The sequence below is a fragment of the Scyliorhinus canicula genome, chromosome 1 (genome assembly GCF_902713615.1).
Source record: "Scyliorhinus canicula chromosome 1, sScyCan1.1, whole genome shotgun sequence".
NCBI lineage: Eukaryota > Metazoa > Chordata > Chondrichthyes > Carcharhiniformes > Scyliorhinidae > Scyliorhinus > Scyliorhinus canicula.
The window spans coordinates 32,784,722-32,798,454 of record NC_052146.1 but is presented as its reverse complement, the minus strand read 5'-3'; the positions used below and the strand labels follow the sequence as shown (position 1 = coordinate 32,798,454).

The 13,733-nt window shown below is 44.5% G+C and overlaps 1 protein-coding gene across 1 annotated transcript in view; it reads left to right on the top strand.

Moving 5' to 3' along the window:
- scarf2 (scavenger receptor class F, member 2) overlaps positions 1 to 13,733 on the top strand; it is a 132,500-nt gene that overhangs the window by 103,643 nt on the left and 15,124 nt on the right. Inside the window, exon 9 of the mRNA XM_038781342.1 lies at positions 7,776 to 7,900. Coding sequence (XP_038637270.1) covers positions 7,776 to 7,900 — 125 coding nt within the window. The remainder of the gene's footprint in view (positions 1 to 7,775; positions 7,901 to 13,733) is intronic.

The following is a 13,733-nucleotide window of genomic DNA, read 5'->3' as shown; positions in this document are numbered from 1 at the left end:
CGTGGGCCAGACCCCACCGGAGGCCCCCCCCTGGAATGGAGCCCCGCTCCCACCCCCACACAGGCCACCCCTCCAAGCCTTCTGCTGGCAGCGACCAGGTGTGAACGGCGCCGGTGGGACAAGGCCATTTACGCCCGGCTGCTCGGGCCGGAGAATCGCCGCTCGCCGTTTATGGCGATTCTCCGAGCGGCCCGGCGCAATTCTCGCGGCACTAATTTGGGGGGGGGGGGGTGGGAGAATCGCGTGCAGGGATCGGGTCATTGTGGCGTGATTTGCGTGGTGCCCCGGCGATTCTCCCACCACGCGGGGGGGGGGGGGGGGGGAATCCCGCCCTGTGTTTTTTGGCTGCGACTGGGTGAAATCACTCAGCACAGTGCCCTCTGTGTGGGAGTGGGTTAACTCACTCACTGCTGTCTGTTTGCTGTGTGTGGGAGTGGCTTAACTCATTCAGCACAGTGCTTTCTGTGCAGCTGTGGCTTAACTCACTCATTGCTGTTTGCTGATTATTCCTGCCTGACGCAAAAGTAAAAAGGGATAGGTGGCCAACCACGGCTTACAAGGGAAATTAGAGATAGTACTAGATCCAAGGAAGAGCATATAAATTGGCCAATAAAAACAACAAACCTGAGGATTGGGTGCAGTTTAATATTCAGCAAAGGAGGACCAAGGGATTGAAAGTATGAGAGTGAGCTTGCGGAGAACATATGAACTGACTGTAAACATTTCTATAAGCAGGTGAAGAGAAATGTAGGTCCCTAACAATCATAAATTGGAAAATTTATAATCATAGAATACCTACAGTGCAGAAGGAGGACCATTTGGCCCATCGAGTCTGTTCCAACTCTCTGAAAGAGCACTCCACCTAAGCCCACTCCCTCAACCAATCCCCATGTCCTGGTAACCCCATGTAATTTTGGACACAAAGGGACAATTTAACATGGTCAATCTTTGCACAGTGGGAGGAAACCAGAGCACCCGGAGGAAGCTCACAAGACACTGGGAGAATGTGCAAACATTTCATAGACAATCCCCCAAGACTGGAATCGAACCCGAGTCCCTGGTGCTGTGAGGCAGCAGTGCTAACCACTCTGCCACTGTGCCGGCCTTTTCTTGACCAATTTGTATAATAGGGAACAAAGAAATGGCTGACCAATTAAATACATACTTAGTTTTTGTCTTCACAGAGGCGGACACAAAGAATATATCAGAAATGTTGGGGAACATAAGGATTACTGGGAGAGAGGAGCTCAAGGAGATCAGTATTAATAGTGAAATGGTGTTGGGGGAATAGATGGGGTTGAAGGTCGATAAATCCCCAGACCTCCTAATCTACATCCCAGAGTACTTAAGGAAATGGCTCTAGAAAAAGTGGATGCATTGGTGGTCACCTTCCAAGATTCAATAGACTCTGGAACAATTCCTGCAGATTGGAGGGTAGCTAATGTAACCTCAAGACTTATAAAGTGAGGTGGAGAGAAAACAGGGAATTATAGACCAGTCAGCCTGACGTTGGTAGTGGGGAAAATTCTAGAATCCATTATCAAAGATTTGATCGTAGAGCGCTTGGAAAACAAGCGCTTGAATCAGACAGAGTCAGCACGGAAACATGAAAAGGAAATCACGCTTGACAAATCTACTGGAATTCTTTGAGGCTGTAACTAATAGAGTTGATGACGAGGAACCAGTGGATGTGGTTTATTTGTATTTTCAGAAGGCTTTCGACAAATTGTGCATAAGAGGTTAGCTTGTCAAGTTCAAGCACCTGGGATTGGGGTAGTGTATTGAGATGGATAGAAAACTCGTTGTTAGACAGGAAACAAAGAATAGGAATAAAGGGTCTTGTTCCAAATGGCAGGAAGTGACTAGAGGGGATCGGTGTTGGGACCCCAGCTATTCACAATATATATTTATGATTTAGCTGAGGGAATGAAATGTAATAGCTCCAAATTTTTATATCACACAAAGCTGGGTGGGAGGGTGAGCTGTGAGGAGGATACAGGGATCCTTCAACGTGATTTGGACAAGGTGAGTGAGTGGGCAAATGAATTTCAGATTCAGTATACTTTGGATAAATGTGAGGTTATCTACTTTTCTAGCAAAAACAGGAAGTCAGATAATTATCCGAATGGCCATAAATTAGGAGAGGGGAATGAGACCTGAGTGTCCTCATACACCAGTGAAGGTAAGCATGCAGGTGCACCAGGCAGTAAAGAAAGCAAATGGTATATTGACCATCATAGCGAAATGATTCGAGTATAGGAGAAGGGATGTGTTGTTGAAATTATACAGAGCCTTAGTGAGGCCACACCTGGAATATTGTATGCAGTTTATGTCTCCTTATCTGAGGAAGGATGTTCTTGCTATAGGGGAAGTGCGGAGAAGTTTTGCCGGACTGATTCTGTGATTGTAGGACTGATGTATGAGGAGAGATAGAGTCAGTTAGGATTATATTTGCTGGAGTGTGGAAGAATGAGGTGGATCTTATAGAAACCTTTAAAATTCTAACAGGACAAGACAGAGTAGATGCAGGATGTTCCTGATAATGGGGAGTCCAGAACCAGGGTCACAGTCTGAGGATATGGGGTAAACCATTTAGGGTGAGGAGCAATTTATTCACCTAGAGAATGGTTGGCCTGTGAATTCGCTACCACAGAAAGCTGTTGAGGCCAAATCACATTGGGCGGGATTCTCCATCCCGCCAGCTCCATTTTCTGGCATGGCAAGCCTCGACCGGCAGCGGGATTTTCCAGTCCCGCAGTCGGCCAATGGGGTTTCCCATTGTGGCCACCTCCATGCCGTCTGGAGGGGGTGCTGCCGGTGAAGCGGAGGATCCCACTGATGGAGAATCCGCAGTATGTTTTCAAGAAGCAGTTAGATTTAGCATTTGGGCTGAAGGGGATCAAAGGATATAGAGGGAAGGCAAGATCAAGCTATTGAGTTGGATGATTAGCCATGATCATAACGAATGCTGGAGCAGGCTCGAAGAGAGGAATGGCCTCCTCCTGCTCTTATTTTTATGTTTCTATGTCTATCATTCTATGAGTGGGTTAACTCACTCAGCACAATACCGTCTGCGTGGGAATAGCTTAATCCACTCAAGTCTCTGCCCTCTGTGTGGGAGTGGGATAACTCACTCAACACAGTGCCTTGTGTGTGAGAGTGGGTTTACTGACTCAACACAGTGCCCTGTGTGAGGGAGAGGGTTAACTGACTCAGTACTTTACCCTGTGTGTGGAAGTGGGTTAACTCACTCAGCAGAGTGCCCTCTTTGAGGGAGTGGATTAACCCACTCAGCAGAGTGGCCTCTGTGGTGGAGTGGTTTAACTCACTCAACACCCTGCCCTCTGTAAGGGAGTGGGTTCACTCACTGTGCAGAGTGCCCGTTGTGAGGGTGTGGGTTAACTCACTCAGAAGAGTGCCTTCTGTGAGGGAGTGGGTTAACTCACTCAACACCCTAGCCTCCACAGGGGAGTGAATTAACTCACTCAACACATTGTCCTCGATGTGGGAGTGGGTTAACTCACTCAACACTCTTCCCTCTGTGGGGAGTGGGTTGATTCACCCAACAGTCTGTTCTCTGTAAGGGAGTGTGTTAATTTATTCAATACTCTGAGTGATTAAATCCACTCTTTCACAGGGGGCAAAATTTTAAACAATATGATAGGAAGATTTTACATTCACTGTTAAAGGTGGGAAACCTATGTGTTTTACCTGCCGTGCTCCACACATTCCTTGCAAAGCTACAAATGCCACCATGAAACAAATCACAAAAATATCATTCCAAGTCACAATTGTGTAAAACTAGGTTAAGACCTTGCCTCAATAGTCAGCAGATTCTACTTTGAGTAAGGAAGCTGCCTCATCGACTGAAGTTGGTTTTGTTATGTCATGGAACGTTTCACATGCTAAGTGTACACTCTCTGATGGAGAATCTGGAAGTAAGAGTATTGCCGAAGTCGTTGCAATTTTAGCTCCAGAAAATACGAAACCTCAGTGACTAATAGCAAATATTCTAATTCAGTGTCACACTAGGAAGGGATGTATTTCCAAGATCAGTGCTGATGTTAAAGATTACAAACTGGAAGAATGCAAAGATAAATTGCAAGGATGGTGGCCCAGGTTTGATGGCTTGCAGAAGCTGAGACCCCACTTCACTTTTCTTGTAAACCCATTCATGATTGATGTGATCAACAATGGCTTCTGATTCTCAAACCCTTACAGACACATCTATATTGAACTGTTGGGATTACAGGAGGATAGGGTTTAATGATAATGCATGAATCCAAATCTACAATAGAGCTCTGGAAGCAAGTGCTCGAAGTGAAGTATGCTCAGGTCAAGGAGACAGCTGTGTGACTTTTGTCAATTTTTGGTACAACATGCTTCCGTGAATCACTGTACTCTGATGTTGTCCCTGAAATTGAAACATTATGTAGCCCTTCCAAATCAACAACTGGCGAAACTCCTGCATACCATCTTGACAACACATCAGCCAGATTTTCAAAGACTTGTATCCAGGGTGGAGACTCATAAGACCTCTACCTCCAGCAGTGATTAGCCCCGACAACTAGTAGGATCGTAGTTAAGGCAATAATAAAAATGTGCCTGTTATGTTTATCTGTGTCTTATGGCTCTTGAACGTCTGAAGATTATTGTAGGTGACTCTCAGGTTCAGAGTCACCTGCAAAAGCCCTCCATCTCACCCCCTCCCCCACCTCCCTGCCCCCGCCCAATCATGGCAGATTGTCAAACCATGGGACTGACTACGATGGCCACAATGGTTCTTCCAGTCCTGTGCTATCCAATGCCATCATGTAAATCAATCAAACCTATCCCATAAGATGAACTGCTTTCATGTTGATCTGATGTGAAGTCCTCCTCCCTTAGCTCCTCACCATGTATCTCACAGTGGAATATCTCCTATAATGAAGACCTTAAATAACTACCCTCATCTGTGTTTGTAATTTGTATAGTATGAGGAGAGGTTGAACCCCAGAAAATGATATCATCGACTTTGTGATTATTTTAATAAAGTAACTGTTCATTAAGAAATAGGAAAAAAGACAATAAAATTAATTGTATGCACACTTAACTAATGCAATGGCTTTACACAGTATCACTACCGTAAACAGTTCCAGACAATCTTAACTTAATTACCTTCAGAGATAACTATCTCCAATCTGTTCCACAACACCTTATAGATTTTAAGATCTATAAACATCCAGTAACTTCTGCCACACAGGGCTTTTACATCTCTTGAAAATGAAATGAAAATCGCTTATTGTCACAAGTAGGCTTCAATGAAGTTACTGTGAAAAGCCCCTAGTCGCCACATTCCGGCGCCTGTCCGGGGAGGCTGGTACGGGAATCGAACCGTGCTGCTGGCCTGCTTGGTCTGCTTTAAAAGCCAGAGATTTAGCCGAGTGAGCTAAACCAGCCCCTTGGGGTTGCTTCTGTGCTATACTAGCTGCTTGCTTTTCAAATCAGGCTTGCTTCACACATACTTTTCTTGGAGGTAAACAGCTATTCCTGTTGTTGACTGAGATCTAACTTTCAGTATCTCCTTAAATGCGTTTTTTCCTTTTGATCTCTCCCCTGTCTGATCTAATTTATTTAGAACGAGCCTCAATTACCTTCATCTCTCTATTTTGGCTTTTAGAGTTTAAAAGAACAGCAAATTCCCTTCATCCACCTTCCCTATGATGCCTTTACTTCACACCTTGCATCTCTTCCTTTGAATCCTTAACAACCTATTCAAGTCCAGCTATGTTCTTTATCCATTGTTACTAAATTACCTTTGGTAAACATCTGTTACAGTATTTCTAGACCCATTAACATATTAAATTTCCTAGTTCCATTCACACAGTCACTCTGTCCCTATCTTAATTATCTTATTCACATATTTCCACAGTTTAAAATATATAACCAGAACATTGCCAGCAGAATCTATTCCCATTTTTGGGATTTCCCTAATGTGTTTTCACGACAAAGTCAAATGTTAGAATTCAAATTTGTCTCAGCTTTGGGTAATCTTCTTTGGTGAGTGAGTCCATAGATCCATACAAGATGTGATCATGTCCCAATTATGGTGCAGCATTGGTGATCATTCTGCTTGGAACTGCCTGAACACCCTGTTTGAGTCAAACACATGTTGAGTTTACACCTATTTGACTATCACATGCAATTTCTAATCATCCACCACAAGAACCTATCCTGCCTTACATTTAAGGGTCATTGTGCACATTATTTTTTCCTATTACGAACATGATGTCTTGTCTCAGTGGTTAACATCTGCCAACAGTCTGAGACTATCATGACTAAGTATCGGTAAATTTGACTGGATTATCTCATAAATCAACAGAGAGCATTAAGTCAAACTGACCGATTCATTTATTGTATTTAATAATTCCGTAAGACCCACTGAATATATAGCGGCTCTTTGGAATGCTGGACTTACGAAAGAGCACGTGAACATGTGCAAAAGAGTTTGGAAACGAACATTGAAATTAATCCCGGGTAACGCCTACCAAAGCTCCTCAGACACATTCAAATAATGGAATGTGTGTTTCATTGCTGAAAAGTGGAGAAAGCTCTGTTTTGATTCTACTTGAAGACTCTTTAATCAAGCTCCCATTGCCACTATGTCTTGCCACCATCAGATAACAGTAAATGTGCGGAAGAATTAAGGAGATAAAAGCACCACTTCACAAATAAAATATAGAACAAATAGTCTATGATGTAGCCCGATCCCTTATCTTATAAAATTCAAAAATAGTATGTAAATTGTTCTGAATTGAATGAGCTCAACCTGACAGCATATGAACTATAGATAAAATGCAGTGTGGAATTGTATTTTTTATTGGAATTCTATAAATTGAGACCTGCATTTTGAAACATGCTGTACTGATTTGCATGCCAAAATGATCATCATTCATAGAATCCCTACAGTGCAGAAGGAGGTAATTCGGCCCATTGAGTCTGCACCGGACCTCTGAAAGAGCATCCTACCCAGGCCCAATTCCCCACCCTACCACTGTAACCCCACCTATGGGAAATTTAGCATGGCCAATCCAGCTAACCTGCACATCTTTGGACTGTGGGAGGAAACCGGAGAACCTGGAGGAAACCCACGCATTCACGGGAAGAATGTACAAATTTCACACAGTCATCCGAGGTTGGAATCGAACCTGGGTTTCTGGCACTGTGAGGCAGGAGTGCTAACCACTGTGCCACCTTGCCAGCCCAGATCATTGTGACATATTTTTCATTATTTTATATTTTATTTTAATGATTGCACCTAACTACTATATGAATGATGATTATTTGTTTTATTTGTATTGTCATCACAATTCAACACTTGCCAACGTGATGATTTCCCAATCGACCAATTATCTATCGGTCTGACTATATCTCTGTCTATTTATCCATCAAGTTATGCCTTCTGGTGACGACACTGTGCCGTAGATTTTGACTTTGGGCGATAGAGTAAAGTGGGTAGTAGCAGATCTCCAATCCATTTTCCACCTCTCCTGATTTATCGACTTCCTGCCTTTATCTTCCCATTATTGAATGGACACAGTGACCCAATATTTTCAATACCATTAAGGAAAGAACTTCTTCATGAATGTTATTAGTAGCAGCAGCGCCACCTGAAAAATGGCATCTAGAGCAGAATTTGAGACATCTTTGGGACATCTGTCACGGTAGAACCCTCTATGAGCTTTGCAGAAATGAGGCACCATCCATCTAACATTTTGTACTTTACCTTACGCCAGTTCCACTCAAGCCATCACCGTCAGAGGAAAGCAGGCAAGGAGACGTCTGCGTGGCACCTTCAGCCAGATCAGCACCAAGTTACCCAGAATTCCCATTAAGCGCCAGAAATTCCCAAAGGTTGTGGGTGAGTACCAATTCTTCCACAAAATTTTTAAATGTTTCATTTTCACAAATGTATATTTTGTGAGAGGAAAGATAAAAATGGAAATTCTGGAAATCTTAACTAAAAATAAAAGAATCATGGTAGGGCATAGAATTGGAATGAGAAAAGATGGATTAACGTGAAATAGATGGACATTTTTTTGAGGCCTGATTAAGGGTCTATATCTGTAATGCTCATATGTTTTGTCTTTTTTCAAATGCTGGTTAACTAGCTGAACATTCAATATTTTCTTAAAACATTGTGGAGGATAGTGTCCTTTGCATAACATTTATCAAGAGCAGGCTTGCACAAACAAGAGGAAATCTCCCTTTGTTATTTCAGTAAAGAAACTTCTCTAGAAAGTGAGATTTTTTTTCTCTTAACAAAGTTAGTATGCCTCTTGCTTCCTCCCAGAGGCTCTTATATCACTCCAAAAGGAATGTTTTAATCCTGAGGCCTTTTTGTTTTGGCTGATTTCCGTGTTCCTGGTGTCGCGTTGTCTAAACGTCTACACCTGCATAGTTATTCCCACCTCCACACTGTATTCCCTTTGCAAACAGTTTAACTTATAATGTTATGTTCAGACCAAGAGCTGCCCGCTTAATGGATAAACCAAATGTCAGATCTACTTCCAGTACATTTTTCAGGCACTGCCCTGCTTCTAGGCCTAAACAGCCATAACACCATAAGATATAGGAGCAGGATTAGTATATTCGGCCCATCGAGTCTGCTCTGTCATTCGATATAGCTGATATGTTTCTCATTTCCACTCTCCTGCCTTCTCCACGTAACCCCTGATCCCTCTATTAATCAATAACCTATCTATCTCTGCCTTAAGGACACTCAGTGATTTGGCCTCTACAGCCTTCTATGGCAATGAGTTCCACAGATTCACCACCTGTTGGCTGAAGAAATTCCTTCTCAGTTTTAAAGGATCATCCCTTCAGTCTCAGGCTGTGCCTTCAGGTTCTAGTCTCTCCTACCAGTGGAAACATCCTCTCCGCATCCACTCTATCTAGATCTCTCAGTACTTTGTAAGTTTCAAAGAGATCGAGTACAGACGCAGAGTCCACAACCTTCCTCATACGACAAGCTCTTCATTCCAGGTATCATTCTTGTGAACATCCTCTAAACCCCCTCCAAGGCCAGCACAACCTTCCTTAGATATGGGGTCTAAATCTGCTTACAATATTCCAAATGGGGTGTGACCAGAGCCTTATACAGCCTCAGCAGTACATCCCTGCTCTTGTATTCTAACCCTCTCGTCATGAATGCTAACATTGCATTTACCTTCCTGACTGCCAACGAACCTGCATTTTAACCTAATGAGAACCCTGAACTAGGACTCCTAAGTTCCTTTGTGCTTCAGATTCCGAAGTCTTTTCCTATTTAGGAAATAGTCCATGCCCTCTATTTTTCCTACCACAGTCATAGCCTCACACTTTTCCACATTGCATTCCGTCTGCCACTTCTTTGCCCACTCCCCTAGTCTGACATGTCCTCCTGCAGCCTTCCCGCTTCCTCAACACCTGTCCCTCTACATATCTTTGTATCATCTGCAAAATTAGTAACAATGCCCTCAGTTCATTCTTCCAGATCATTAATGTATATCGTGAATCGTTATGGTCCCAACACTGACCCCTGCGGAACACTAGTCACTAGCTGCCATCCTGAAAAAGATCCCTTTATCCCCACTCTCTACCTTCGCCAGTCAGTCAATCCTCTATCTACTTAGCAGCCTCCTGTACGGCACCTTGTCAAAGGCCTTCTGGAAATTGAAATAGGTCATGTCCACTGACTGTCCTTTGTATAACCTCTGTGCTACCTCTTCAAAGAATTCTAATAGATTTAGAACATAGAACATAGAACATAGAAAAATACAGCACAGAACAGGCCCTTTGGCCCACAATGTTGTGCCGAAATTTTGTCCGAGATTAAAAACAAATTAATCTACACCCCATCATTCTACCGTAATCCATGTACCTATCCAATAGCCGCTTGAAGGTCCCTAATGTTTCCGACTCAACTACTTTCACAGGCAGTGCATTCCATGCCCCCACTACTCTCTGGGTAAAGAACCTACCTCTGACATCCCCCCTATATCTTCCACAATTCACCTTAAACTTATGTCCACTTGTAATGGTTTGTTCTACCCGGCAAAAAAGTCTCTGACTGTCTACTCTATCTATTCCCCAGATCATCTTATAAACCTCTATCAAGCCACCCCTCATCCTTCTCCGTTCTGATGAGAAAAGGCCGAGCACCCTCAACCTTTCCTCGTAAGACCTACTCTCCATTCCAGGCAACATCCTGGTAAATCTCCTTTGCACCTTTTGCAAAGCTTCCACATCCTTCCTAAAATGAGGCGACCAGAACTACACACAGTACTCCAAATGTGGCTTTACCAAGGTTTTGTACAGCTGCATCATCACCACACGGCTCTTAAATTCAATCCTTCTGCTAATGAATGCTAGCACACCATAGGCCTTCTTCACAGCTCTATCACTTGAGTGGCAACTTTCACTGATCTATGAACATAGACCCCAAGATCTCTCTGCCCCACCACATTGCCAAGAACCTTAACGTTAACCCTGTATTCCGCATTCATATTTTCCCTTCCAAAATGTACAACCTCACACTTGTCAGGGTTATACTCCATCTGCCACTTCTCAGCCCAGCTCTGCATTCTTTCTATGTCTCTTTGCAGCCGATGACAGCCCTCCTCATTATCCACAACTCCACCAATCTTCGTATCGTCTGCAAATTGACTGACCCACCCTTCAACTCCCTCATCCAAGTCATTAATGAAAATCACAAACAGCAGAGGACCCAGAACTGATCCCTGCGGTACGCCACTGGTAACTGGGCTCCAGGCTGAATATTTGCCATCCACCACCACTCTCTGACTTCTAGCGGTTAGCCAGTTCGTTATCCAACTGGCCAAATTTCCCACTATCTCATGCCTCCTTACATTCTGCATAAGCCTACCTTGGGTACCTTATCAAATGCCTTACTAAAATCCATGTACACTACATCCACTGCTTTACCTTCATCCGCGTGCTTGGTCACCTCCTCAAATAATTCAATAAGACTTGTGAGGCATACCTACCCCTCACAAATCCGTGCTGACTATCCCTAATCAAGCAGTGTCTTTCCAGATGCTCAGAAATCCTATCCCTCAGTACTCTTTCCATTACTTTGCCTACCATTGAAATAAGACTAACTGGCCTGTAATTCCCAGGGTTATTCCTATTCCCTGTTTTGAACAGGGGCACGACATTCGCCACTCTCCAATCCCCTGGTACCACCCCTGTTGACAGTGAGGACGGAAAATAATTGCCAACGGCTCTGCAATTTCATCTCTTGCTTCCCATAGAATCCTTGGATATATCTCGTCAGGCCCGGGGGACTTGTCTATCCTCAAGTTTTTCAAAATGCCCAACACATCTTCCTTCCTAACAAGCATCTCCTCAAGCTCACCAGTCTGTTTCACACTGTCCTCTCTCATTCGTAAATACTGACAAAAAGTAATTGTTCAAGACCTCTCCTATCTCTTCAGACTCATAGAACATAGAACATAGAACAGTACAGCACAGAACAGGCCCTTCGGCCCTCGATGTTGTGCCGAGCAATGATCACCCTACTTAACCCACGTAACCGGTATACCCGTAACCAAACAATCCCCCCATTAACCTTACACTACGGGCAATTTAGCATGGCCAATCCACCTAACCCGCACATCTTTGGACTGTGGGAGGAAACCGGAGCACCCGGAGGAAACCCACGCGCACACGGGGAGGACGTGCAGACTCCACACAGACAGTGACCCAGCCGGGAATCGAACCTGGGACCCTGGAGCTGTGAAGCATTGATGCTAACCACCATGCTACCGTGAGGCCCCTATACTCAATACACAATTTCCCGCTACTGTCTTTGATAGGACCTACCCTCGTGATCCTACCCGCCAAAGATTTTTCATGCCCTCTCTGAGCTCTCCTAATCCCTTTCTTCAGTTCCCTCCTGGCTAGATTGTATCTCTCCAGTGCCCTATCTGAACCTTGTTTCCTCAGCCTTACGCAAGTATCCCTCAGCCTTACGCAAGTATCCTTTTTCCTCGAAACAAGACATTCAACCGCGCTTGTCAACCATGGTTCCCTCACTCGACCATCTCTTTCCTGCCTGACAGGGACATACATATCAAGGACACGGAGTAGCTGTTCCTTGAACAAGTTCCCCATTTGAATTGTGCCCTTACCTGACAGCCTATGTTCCCAACTTACACATGTCAGTTCTTGTCTGACAGCATTGTATTTACCCTTCCCCCAATTGTAAACCTTTCCCTTTTGCACGCACCTATCCATCTCCATTACTAAAGTGAAAGTCACTAAATTGTGGTCACTATCTCCAAAATGCTCCCCTACTAACAAATCTATCACTTGCCTTGGTTCAATACCAAGTATCAAATCCAATATGGCCTCCCCTCTGGTTGGACAATCTACATACTGTGTTAGAAAAGCTTCCTGGACACACTGCACAAACACCACCCCATCCAAACTATTTGATCTAAAGAGTTTCCACTCAATATTTGGGAAGTTCAGGTCACCCATAACTACTACCCTGTGACTTCTGCACCTTTCCAAAATCTGTTTCCCAATCTGTTCCTCCACATCTCTGCTTCTATTGGGGGGCCTATAGAAAACTCCCAACACGGTAACTGCTCCTTTCCTATTTCTGACTTCACCCATACTACCTCAGTCGGTAGATCCTCCTCGAACTGCCTTTCTGCAGCTGTTATACTATCTCTAATTAACAATGCAACCCCCCCCCCCCCCACCTCTTTTACCACCCTCCCTAATCTTCTTGAAACATCTATAACCAGAAACCTCCAACAACCATTTCTGCCCCTCTTCTATCCAAGTTTCCGTGATGGCCACCACATCGTAGTCCCAAGTACCGATCCATGTCTTAAGTTCACCCACCTTATTCCTGATGCTTCTTGTGTTGAAGTATACACACTTCAACTGATCTCCATGCCTGCAAGCACTCTCCTTTGTCCGTGTTACCTTCCCCACTGCCTCACTACATGATTTGATGTCCTGGATATCAGCTTCCTTAGTTGCCGGTCTACAAATCCGGTTCCCATTCCCCTGCCAAATTAGTTTAAACCCTCCCGAAGAGTACTAGAAAACCTCACTCCCAGGATATTGATGCCCCTCTGGTTCGGATTCAACCCGTCCTGCTTGTCCAGGTCCCACCTTCCCCAGAATGCGCTCCAATTATCCAAATACCTGAAGCCCTCCCTCCTACACCATTCCTGCAGCCACGTGTTCAACTGCACTCTCTCCTTATTCCTAGCCTCGCTATCACGTGGCACCGGCAACAAGCCAGAGATGACAACTCTGTCTTTCCTGGCTTTTAACTTCCAGCCTAACTCCCTAAACTCGTTTATTACATCCTCACCCCTTTTCCTACCTACGTCGTTGGTACCAATGTGCACCACGACTTCTGGCTGCTCCCCCTCCCTTTAAGGATCCTGAAGACACGATCCGAGACATCCCTGGCCCTGGAACTTGGGAGGCAACATACCTTCCGGGAGCCTGTCTCGCGACCACAGAATCTCCTATCTATTCCCCTAACCATTGAGTCTCCTATCACTATTGCTTTTCTATTCTCCCCCCTTCCCTTCTGAGACCCAGAGCCAGACTCAGTGCGAGAGACCCGACCGCTAGGGCCATCCCCCGGTAGGTCATCCCTCCCAACAGCATCCAAAACGGTATAGTTGTTTTGAAGGGGAACAGCCACGAGGGATCCCTGC